This window comes from Oncorhynchus nerka, linkage group LG3 (assembly GCF_034236695.1).
Source record: "Oncorhynchus nerka isolate Pitt River linkage group LG3, Oner_Uvic_2.0, whole genome shotgun sequence".
Lineage (NCBI taxonomy): Eukaryota > Metazoa > Chordata > Actinopteri > Salmoniformes > Salmonidae > Oncorhynchus > Oncorhynchus nerka.
In genome coordinates this window covers 45,304,265-45,315,773 of record NC_088398.1, presented here as the reverse complement: position 1 = coordinate 45,315,773, position 11,509 = coordinate 45,304,265, and the positions used below count along the sequence as shown (strand labels likewise).

General features: G+C 42.0%; 1 protein-coding gene and 1 pseudogene across 2 annotated transcripts; both read right to left on the bottom strand.

Moving 5' to 3' along the window:
* Positions 1-99: 99 nt before the first annotated feature.
* Positions 100-2,860, bottom strand: LOC135563021 (kelch-like protein 23; annotated as a pseudogene).
* Positions 2,861-3,217: 357 nt separating this feature from the next.
* LOC115108825 (D-3-phosphoglycerate dehydrogenase-like) lies at positions 3,218-11,467 on the bottom strand. Of its 2 annotated transcripts, none has more exons than XM_029633403.2 (12): positions 10,528-11,467; positions 9,768-9,919; positions 9,566-9,631; positions 6,478-6,532; positions 6,204-6,302; positions 5,983-6,115; positions 5,752-5,900; positions 5,488-5,640; positions 4,615-4,753; positions 4,198-4,325; positions 3,856-4,072; positions 3,218-3,577 (listed from the first exon to the last, which is right to left on the bottom strand). In XM_029633403.2, the coding sequence occupies exons 1-12, from the start codon at positions 10,663-10,665 to the stop codon at positions 3,423-3,425; spliced, it is 1,584 nt and encodes a 527-aa protein (XP_029489263.1). In that variant the 5' UTR covers positions 10,666-11,467; the 3' UTR covers positions 3,218-3,422. The 2 variants fall into 2 exon arrangements, with proteins under 2 accessions (XP_029489263.1, XP_029489264.1); XM_029633404.2 differs by lacking the exon at positions 10,528-11,467 and adding an exon at positions 10,019-10,480.
* Positions 11,468-11,509: the final 42 nt, after the last annotated feature.

The following is an 11,509-nucleotide window of genomic DNA, read 5'->3' as shown; positions in this document are numbered from 1 at the left end:
GGGCCAAAACAAATGGCTTTCTGCATTGCAGCCGGGGCTACAGCGCCGCCTGACTGCTGCGGAAGTACCTTACTGTCAAAGGTTTTGGTAAATATTGTATTTTTATTTACACGTGTTAATTGATTTGTTAGAAAATATTTGGACAGTAGGCAGAATTCACACATCACACTCTACGAAATCAATGAACATACAACCACCGCATCTATGTGCACCATGGACGTTACATTTATCAAGTAAAATCGGGTGCATGAAGCGCATCAATCAGCCACAAAACAGTTGTTTTAGTTCATCTTTTTTTTTTTACATTCAGAATCCGATGTCTCCACATTTGAAAACGGATTACTTGTGCATACCCCAAACCCTAAGATTTAGATGTAAGGTTGATACCCACCTGGTGACATTTGTGCTTCAAGTGTAGAGATTTGTTTAAAAACTGTGCATTTGTGCATATCAGTGCTTTATCAGGTTAACCAGTATAAAAGTACACAAATTGTAGTGTTAAAGTGCATGAGAACCAGTGTTAGAAGCCATTCAATGTAGTGGATTGAAAATGATGTGCTATTTTTGTAATATTAAACCAGCAGCAGTCATTTGTCACTGAACATTTGTTTTTGGCCAAATGGTTATAAATATGCTCTAAATAATGTAACTTTTTGTATAAAGATTCTTAGCACCTGTCACACATGATCAGTATGGCACAAAGGACTTGCATCCATGGGATTTAGTTGAGGTTTGTTGTAAAAGTACATTCAAAGACACAACACACTGTAAATCCAAATGCAGCTCTGTGCTTACTGGGCTGGGGGGGGGTTTCCCACAACCTCCCAGGTGTCCAGCTCAGGGTCATACTTCTCAATGCTCTGCAGATACGTACCCTTTGAATAGGAATATCCCCTAGTCACATAGATGTAGACATTGATCACTACAGCACCACACTCCATCCTCTCCTTCATCATTGACAACTGCCTCCACACATCTCTCTCTGGATGTCATCCTAGTCTGTCCTCCCAAGTACAGCTTGTTGTTCAGAGAAACAGAGCACAGGCCATACTCTGAAAGCATAAAGACAGATTTAGATGTCCTGACTAAATATATTCCATACAAATGAAAATATATGTCCATTTCCTTTGAAATGTGTCATACCTAGATGAGGAGTTATTGTGACAATGATCCACTCATTGATGTCTGGCTTGTAGGCCTGAATATTTTCATAGGTGCTACCTCTTCTGGTTCCACAGTGGCCCCCGGTCACAAATATTGTGCCATTTACGACACAAGCAGTGGCATTTCCTACACCTTTCAAAGAGGAAGCCTTTTGTCAAGAAGAGTGAACAGCGGAACACAACAAAGCAATAATGATTTCATTAGTACTCAGTGAAATATTGTTCATGTTATTTGAATGTGCAGAATAACTTAAATCATTATTTACAGGTCAATGGCTGAGAATCAGTTGCCCAGACAACCATGTAAAACGGACAAATGGGTGAGCCATTTGACCACAGCATCGAGGAGAACTTTCTTGTTCCATACGTTGACTGAACTCAGCTTGTCGTAGTCCACCTCTAAGAACTTCTGTTGTAGGAATATTACCCTTTGTGCCTCCCACTCAGGGCAGATGTGCAGCACTGCAAATGAGTGCATTCCCAGGCAGTTGTCCACATCCAGGAAGCGTATAAGGAAGTCCTAGCAAGCAGTCTTCAGAGTTTAACTGTAGGTCTGCTGCCTCTAGCAGGCTCTGTACATTTGTCTCAGTGATGCTCACCCTGGAAGTGTATATGTAGTTCACCAAAGCACTCAGAAGTTCATAATCAATCCTAGTCAGTTTGAAGAGGTCATGTCAGCTGTGAACATGACTTTAAAAATAAGAGTGGTGAGCTGACAAAGCTGCCTTGTGACAGTGAAAGACTTGTCCTGTGGCCCATTGTAGGGTGATATGTGTGAATGTCACCTATGTAGAATTCTTAAAGCGCATCCAATAGCTCATTCGGCTGCCGCAAAAGTCATAAATATAGCTTTATTTTCCTCTGGGGTGTTTATTTCTGGTGTCCCATTAATTCAACAAGCCTGAGAACATTTGGGAAAAAAACTAAAGTCTTACAGCATTAAGGTTAAAAGGCATATATATATATATATATATATATATATATATATATATATATAGGCGTTCATCTGTACAGTCACACTATTACAAACATAGGCTAAAACATTATGGCTATTTATATCTATCCACGCATGAGTAGGCTACGAGGACGGGAAATTAAGTATATCATGTCATAATCAGCAGCACACAACTTCATATTCCTAAATCATTCGATTCCAATCATTAATCTTCAACACAACAGTCCCTCGTTCACGCTTACCTTTCCACCATATAATTGCACTTTCTGGACTAAACCGGCGCTCGGAGTGCTTTTGTTTGAGCGCTCTGACGAGGACTCGCAGAGGGTTACCTTAAATTAGCTCAGGACGGTGGCAGCATACCCGTCAGATTCTCTTCCCGCTCTTCTTGTGTATCCTGCTCCATATTACTCCAGTCAGCTTCCCAGATAAACTAAAGCCGTCTGCTTAGCTTTATTATTAGCATTCCAGTTATTTCCTGGACACGCATTCTCCTACCATGCAGAATGAGCCTAGCTAGACACAGCATCGATGCGCACAAGGAGACTCCAATACCACAAGTGAACCAAAAAAACGATATGGTTGGCAGCCTATTTAAATGTAATTGATGATTACCCCCCACTGCAAAGAACCACTTCCCATTGGCAGTTTTAGCCGAATATGGATTTAGATTGCATAGTCTAACACGAGATTGTAGTGGTGCCATGAACAAGCTCGACGTCAAACCTTGACTAACACCCATTGTGGTTTACAACCTCACTACAACGTAGAATCATCTATGGGATGGAAATTTGACTTCAACCTTCACGGTTTAAAATGTTTTTGTTGTTGTTTAAAAAAAAATCTAAATTACTAAGAGGCTGGTAGTCTAACACAACATCTACTATCTATATTGCACCCAAGGGAATACCAAATACTAGTAATAGACTAGTCACCATAGAAACCAAGGATGCACAGCAAATGCATTCGAGTTTATTGGCAGGTTGAGAGGAGTTTTTTGTTTCCCCATTTCAGCTACCCTCCTCCTGGTGTGTTTTCATTAAGAACATTTACCAAAAACAGGCAAATAGAGAATACAACAAAATATAAACCAGTGTAATAATGTAACAATTTGATTATTTATTACATATAGCCAGCATCTCTACAATAGAAAGAGGTGCATTTTTAGTAACTTCTACGCGTTTGTGTTGTAAACCAAGTATTGCAATGTTAAAACGCCAAGAAACCATTTTGATTAATACAAATTTTAGACATTGGAATGCTCTACTGGTCCCTCAGCATTGTAACAATGCTCCCACTGCCATTTACACAGAGAGCTGTGCTGCTTCTTTCACTAAAGGTTTTAAAGCACCAAGGTCCCCCAAGAGAGAGGATAACCCCACACAATACCACTGATCTCCACTACGAGCTGCAGGGGCACTGAATGACTCCATTTCCACCCCTGCCGTGGCCAGCAAACCTGAGGAAAGAGTGGGAGAGAGCCCGTTTAAAATAAATGAAGTTATTTTGGTCATCTGCCATTTACAGCTAGAGAGAAGCTTGCTGTCAAGTGCTAGTTCAGTGTAAACACATCCTGATGTGAAAAGGCAGAAAACGTATGGGTTAAGACTGCATACTGAAAATGTGTATCATTCAAGTAGCGAGAAAGGGCTATACCTGGTACTGCATAGAGGGATTATAGCTCCTATGATCTCGATAAGTCAATCGTGAGGTTACAATGTCAAATTAATTTCTTACCGGTTACGGAGGGCAGGAGCTGAGGAGAAGCCGCGGCCTTTAAGAACAGCAGGTTGCCAGTGAGAGAGACAGGCTGTCGGAACACGCTGTGGTTCAGCTCCAACAAGACTGGTGCACCTCCCTGGACTGAACCAGTAGCTCTGTAGCTGGAGCCGTTGACAGAGATCTCAACCTCACATGCACCTTGAGTCAGACCCTCACTGTGATTTCTGGTTACCTGAGATTTAAAAACAGTCAATCTGATAAATAATCTTGTTACTCAAGACATTAATAAATTACTCTATTACACAAGTTATTAACAGAATATGACCTTTAGCCAAGTGTCAATGCGGGCCATTTTACCTTGATTCCAGATTCCTTGGCCAGGGTCAGTGAATTGACCAGGTTGGGGCAACTCTTGGAAACATCAGTAAGTAATCCAACCATCACTGCTGAAGTCATGTAACCAGAGGAACCTTTCAAGCAGTCTCCTAGTTTGTGACAATAACAAAAAAGAAACCACGTTCAGTTTGATATACAAGATTATACCACAAGGGGGAGACAAACCAGAGCACAACACAACCTGCCCCTAATACCTGTATGCCAGAATGGCATCCAAAGTCTCCTTTCCCTTCCAATCACTGATCTGAGAAGACTGGTTATGAAATGTTGACAGGCTTTCCCGTAAAATTTCAATTTATCAAGCCTGTTCAGCAATTTCAGAAAAAAAATTAAGCAATTGAAGAATATAAGGACAGTCCAATGCCTTGCAGTGCTTACCTTGAGTTGTGATTTGGACTTGGCTGAAGGGCTGTTTAGAGGTGGTGCATGATTTCAGCACAACTCCTAAGGCCTCTCCAAGTTTGATCCACTGGTGAGACCCAGGGGAGAATGTGCTTGCCAAAACCTGGGCATTCACCTGCACACACACACATGTAATGTGACCAATCAAATGTGGTTTGTGCTTCATTAAGATAATCAAGATCTACTGTATTGAGCTGCATTGTTTTCCCCCTATGAAATTTCACAAGTAAGGCAACCGGTTTTACAACACTTCATGTGGAAAACTATTTGTGTTGCCAAGTATGACTCAATATTGAATATACATTCTTGCAATGAAACCATCAGAATACTTTGAGGGTTACATTGTTTTCAAGGTCTGAAAGCAGTTCTTCTTTTAAAACTCTTGCAACAGTGAAACCATCAAAGAAAGAACCCATTAGAATCGGTCACCAATAGGCATTTGCTTGACCGTAATAGAAAAGTGTAGAACTCACTGTCACGCCCTGATCGGTTTCACCAGTCTTTGTGATTGTCTGCACTCAACTCCAGGTGTCACCCGTCCCTGGTATATATTTCAGTGTTCCCCGTTCATCTTGTCAAGCAGCGTGTTTTTCAGTGCTCTTTCGATTCTATCTTTTGCTAGTCCTCCCGGTTTTTACCCTTGCCTGCCTTGACTCTGAACCCGCCTGCCTGACCATATAGCCTACCCTGACCTTGAGCCTGCCTGCCACTCTGTACCTCCTGGACTCTGACCTGGTTATGATCTTTTACCTGTCCATGACCGTTCTCTTGCCTGCCCCTTAGATTATATTAAATATCAGAGACTTGAACCATCTGCCTCTGGGTCTCACCCTGTGCCCTTATACTCACTGCTCCAACCAAGCCCTTGCCCATCACCATGTCCACAATCTGCAGAGCGATGTCCTGTCCACAGCGTGCCTGGGCCTCCTTTGTACTGGCACCCAAATGAGGACAGCTAATCACATTGGGATGGTTCACCAGGGCACGGTTCTTTGGGGGTTCCTGGGAAAGAATGGAATACCATGATGTTAGTGAATGTCAATACAGGGGTAGACAAGTAATACCAAAATGGAACTTAATGTTTGGGTGGTTTAAGTTATGTGATATTCTTGCCTCAACAAAAACATCGAGGCCAGCCCCTCCACACTGTCCAGACTCCAAAGCTCTGAGGAGAGCATCCTCATCGATGATGCCCCCGCGTGCACAGTTCACGACCTTGACACCTTTCTTGCACTTAGCAAATGAGGTGTCGTTCAGTAGTCCTAGGAGAAACAACTTTACCTCAAGTGGAAAAGCGCTTTTCACCCTCCAGTACCACAACCATGACACTTCTGTAAAACTCACCAGCTGTAGAAGGCATGAGGGGCGTGTGGACAGTGATGTAATCACACTGGGGCCACAGCTGTTCCAGGGACATCTGATCCACCCCCCAGGTAGCAGTCACCTCAGGAGGAGTGATTGGATCATAGCCAATGGTCTGTCGAAAGCAAATTCAGTTAGACGATAATACTACAGTAGGCAGCTTTGAAAGATTCTTTTTACTTTTCACAGGATTTTGAACTGACCTTCATGCCAAAGGACTGCATTCTGGTGGCAACTTCCTTTCCAATTCTTCCAAGTCCAACTATTCCAAGTATTTTGCCATACATCTCTGCACCCATGAACTGCGAAATCATTAACACAACTTTGATCCAGGTCCCTGAGGAGCGTGAGACTCCACAGATTTAAAGATCAGATTTGATTAGTGATGACTGGCTGAACACTGGGGTAGACCACGCGACAGTAATTGCTTTGTGTGTCAAATTGAAACTGCTAATGAGGGAAACTAAAATACTCAACCTTTTTACGATCCCAGTTCCCTGCCTTCATGGACATAGCTGCTTGTGGCACATGTCTAGGAAGATAATGATTTTGAATGGAGTTAATCAAATTTTTCTGTAAATGTATGAGAAGGACAATGTATTTGGAAAGTACAGTGGGGCAAAAAAAGTATTTAGTCAGCCACCAATTGTGCAAGTTCTCCCATTTAAAAAGATGAGGCCTGTAATGTATCATAGTGAACTATGACAGACAAAATGAGAAGGAAAAAAAAAATCCAGAAAATCACATTGTAGGATTTTTAATGAATTTATTTGCAAATTAAGGTGGAAAATAAGTATTTGGTCAATACAAAAGCTTCTCAATACTTTGTTATATAGCCTTTGTTGGCAATGACAGAGGTCAAACGTTTTCTGTAAGTCTTCACAAGGTTCACACACTTGCTGGTATTTTGGCCCATTCCTCCATGTAGATCTCCTCTAGAGCAGTGATTTTTTGGGGCTCTTGCTGGGCAACACGGACTTTCAACTCCCTCCAAAGATTTTCTATGGGGTTGAGATCTGGAGACTGGCTAGGCCACTCCAGGACCTTGAAATGCTTCTTACGAAGCCACTCCTTCGTTGCCCGGGCAGTGTGTTTGGGATCATTGTCATGCTGAAAGACCCAGCCACGTTTCATCTTCAATGCCCTTGCTGATGGAAGGAGGTTTTCACTCAAAATATCACGATACATGGCCCCATTCATTCTTCCCTTTACACGGATCAGTCGTCCTGGTCCCTTTGCAGAAAAACAGCCCCAAAGCATGATGTTTCCACCCCCATGCTTCACAGTAGGTATGGTGTTCTTTGGATGCAACTCAGCATTCTTTGTCCTCCAAACACGACGAGTTGAGTTACCAAAAAGTTCTATTTTGGTTTCATCTGACCATACGACATTCTCCCAATCTTCTTCTGGATCATCCAAATGCTCTCTAGCAAACTTCAGACGGGCCTGGACATGTACTGGCTGAAGCAGGGGGACACGTCTGGCACTGCAGGATTTGAGTCCCTGGCGGCGTAGTGTGTTACTGATGGTAGGCTTTGTTACTTTGGTCCCAGCTCTCTGCAGGACATTCACTAGGTTCCCCCGTGTGGTTCTGGGATTTTTTCTCACTGTTCTTGTGATCATTTTGACCCCATGGGGTGAGATCTTGCGTGGAGCCCCAGATCGAGGGAGATTATGTCTTCTTGAAAAGATTGTGTCTTTTATACTGATAACTAAGTTCAAAAAGGTGCCATTAATACAGGTAACGAGTGGAGGACAGAGGAGCCTCTTAAAGAAGTTACAGGTCTGTGAGAGCCAGAAATCTAGCTTGTTTGCAGGTGACCAAATACTTATTTTTCACCATAATTTGCAAATGAATTCATTAAAAAATCCTACAATGTGATTTTCTGGATTTTTTTCTCTCATTTTGGTCTGTCATAGTTGAAGTGTACCTATGATGAAAATTACAGGCCTCATCTTTTTAAGTGGGATAACTTTCACAATTGGTGGCTGACTAAATACTTTTTTGCCCCACTGTATACAGACCTCTTGACTTATTCCACATTGTTACATTACAGCTTTTCTTACATGGATAGAACAAAATAATCCCTCAATCTACACACAATACTTCATATTGACAAAGCAAAAACAGGTTTTTAGAAATGTTAGCAAATTTAAATAAGTATGCAGACCCTTTACGCAGTACTTTGTTGAAGCACCTTTGGCAGCTATTACAGCCTCGAGTCTTGGTTTTGACGCTACAAGCTTGGCACACCTGTATATGGAGAGTTTCTCCCATTCCTCTCTGCAGATCCTCTCAAGCTGTCAGGTTGGATGAGGAGCGTCGCAGCACAGCCATTTTCAGGTCTCTCCAGAGATGTTAGATCAGGTTCAAGTCCGGGCTCTGGCTGGGCCACTCAAGCTCATTCAGAGACTTGTCCTGAAGCCACTCCTGTGTTGTCTTGGCTGTGTGCTTAGGGTCATTGTCCTGTTGGAAGGTGAACCTTCACCCCCAGTCTGAGGTCCTGAGCAGGTTTATCATCAAGGAACTTTGTACTTTGCACCGGTCATCTTTCCCTCTAACCGGACTAGTCTCCTAGTCCCTGCCGCTGAAACACATCCCCACAGCATGATGCAACCACCACAGTGCTTCAACGTAGGGATGGTGCCAGGTTTCCTCCAAATGAGACGCTTGGCATTCAGGCAGAAATAGTTCAATCTTGGTTATATCAGATCAGAGAATCTTGTGGTCAGAGTCTTCAGGTGCCTTTTGGCAAATTCCAAGCGGGCTGTCATTTGCCTTCTGAGGAGTGCCTTCCGTCTGGCCACTCAACCGTAAAGGCCTGATTGGTGGAGTGTTGCAGAGATGGTTGTCCTTCTGGAAGGTTCTCCCATCTCCACAGAGGAACTCTGGAGCTCACTCAGAGTGATCATCGGGTTCTTGGTCAGCTCCCTGACCAAGGCCCTTCTCCCCCAATTGTTCAGTTTGGCCAGGCAGCCAGCTCTAGGAAGTCTTGGTCATTCTAAACCTCTTCCATTTAAGAATGATGGAGGCCACTCTTCTTGGCCACCTTCAATGCTGCAGACAATTTTTGGTACCCTTACCCAGATGTGTGCCACGACACAATCAAGTCTCGGAGCTCTTCAAACAATTCCTTTGACCTCATGGTTTGGTTTTTGCTCTGACATATACTGTCAACTGTGGGACCTTTATCTAGGACAGGTGTGTAACTTTCCAAATCATGTCCAATCAGTTGAATTTACCACTGGTGGACTCCAACCAAGTTGAAGAAACATCAAGGATTATCAATGGAAACACGATGCACCTGAGCTCAATTAAGTCTCATAGCAAAGGGTCTGAATACTTATGTAAATAAGGTGTTTTTAATTTTTAATACATTAGCAATAATGTCAACCTGTTTTCGGTGTCATTTAGGGGTATTGTGTGTCGAAAGAAAAAAAGGTAAATTTTTAGAATAAGGCTGTAATTTAACAAAATGTGGAAGGAGTCAAGGGGTCAGGATACTTTCTGTATAGTGCAATGAAATACAGAGGTATTCTGTTTTCATCTGTTGTAGTGTCTTACCTTGAGAGGCTCATCAAAAGGGTACATGTCAGCTCTGCAGCACTGATGGTGTTGCCACTTGGTGTGCTAAAAATATATAAATGTACACGATAGTCTATTGTTTAGGGAAAAGCCAGATCTGTGGTGATTTGATTTTAAACAAAACTGCATTGAAACTACACACTGATGCATAAACTCATAATTTATTTTGAATTACACTTACTTCATGACAATGATGCCCTTTTTAGTGGCAGCATCTACATCCACGTTGTCAACGCCCGTCCCAGCTCTTCCAATGATTTGGAGGTTACCAGTAGCATTGATGACATCAGCTGTCACCTTTGTTGCAGATCTAACGACAAGGCCATCATAGTCCTGGAGAGGGAATGAACAGACAAAATGAATTGCATAGTGACATTGCATGACAATCGTCTGTTGTTCATTGAAGTAGTTTGAAGTTATTTATGACCTTACAGTTGTAATTTGTGCATGCATCAAACTCATTGAAATGATTGATTTGAGCATTACATGGTGTCAGATTAGCAGCCTTTGGGCTGGTGTAATTGTTGTATAGTCCAACTTTTGAAAGTACTAGGTAGAAAAGATTTTAAAAACCCCGGTCTAAATGTGATCCTGGTGTTTAAATCGGCCAAACGAGGGAAATCTGTAAATCTCTGGCGCAGTTGCATCAGATTCCCAAGAAGGCGGTACTAATGATCGACACCAGATAGGAACGCACAAGCAAGACCTTGCTTTTATCATCTAAACTGCAACGGATTTAAATATACTGTTTTCTGAAACGCAGAAATCGTTGCGTGTTACTTCAGAGACACGAGGTTATTCAACCAATGACTAAACGCGATATACTTTTTCCGTATTATAAAGTAGATACCAACTGTGAAATGGTTTTTGTACATTTTAGATAGAAATCGTGCAACAAAAATGTAATGGATGCAAAATTAGGAAAATATGTAAACCCATACCTTGATCTCTGCAATCAAGTCATCCTTACTCATGTTTTGCTTCTCCGTAACTTGGATTCCATTTTCTTGCAGGATCTTCTTACAACAAGGATCAACACTTTCACTGATTAAAATGCGTTTAATGGTTATTGGGGCCATTTTTCTGTTCTCAACAGCTACGGACAATTTCACAGATGGGAACCTTTATGTAAACTGCTGGTGGACAGACACTGAGAAGTTCTCAATTCAGTTGGTTTTGAATGAACATTTCGGATAAGGACTGCCCCATTCAGTAAACCCGCCTCTTCTCATCTCCAGTTTCTGACGTGGATGCTGAAACAACGAGAGGCCATAGATAGAGAAGCATAGATAGGCTACAACAATGGTGGATGAATTAAGATGTCCCACTCAGGCCGTTTACTATTGAAAAAAATTGTCACAGTTCCTGTCTGCTTAAAAGGTGGCACCTATGCATTAGCAGCTGGGTCTGGTCTGCTTAGTTTATTTATATGAACCAGATTTAAACAGCGAGTGAAATGTCTCGCTTCATCTTCAGTCTTTGCTTTAACCACAGAAATGACTTTGATATAACTTGTCGGACCAGAAATACGATACAATCATCAACCGGCAATGTTGTACAGTAGTGATACAATTCTGCTGACTGAGTTTTAAATGAAAATGTTATTCGAAACTGAAGAACAATTTAATTTCTGTGCATGCCTCCCTTTCCTAAACGTGATATAATCGTAGCTGATTTCTCAAGAATATGAGTTCAAATTGAGTGAGCCAGCTTTCAAAGTCTGTGCTAGTCTAATTGGGGTGTTTGAATGTGTTAAGCAAATCACATGACAGGCCCTTCTCTGTTCATTACCTCGAATAAAGCTCTAGGGTGAAACACCACGCCTACTTTTACCCAGTCTCTGCACTTAGCCGAAATGATTTATCTAGTGGTCTGTGTAGTGTATTGAATACATATCTAGCTATTTGAATTGTTTATACATGT

Coding starts and splice junctions, on each gene's coding strand:
- LOC115108825 (XM_029633403.2), bottom strand. CDS start 10,665: ATGGCCCCAATAACCATTAAACGCATTTTAATCAGTGAAAGTGTTGAT. Junction 6,303..6,477: donor GGAACTGGGATCGTAAAAAG/GTTGAGTATTTT, acceptor ATGATTTCGCAG/TTCATGGGTGCAGAGATGTA. Junction 6,116..6,203: donor TGCAGTCCTTTGGCATGAAG/GTCAGTTCAAAA, acceptor TGCTTTCGACAG/ACCATTGGCTATGATCCAAT.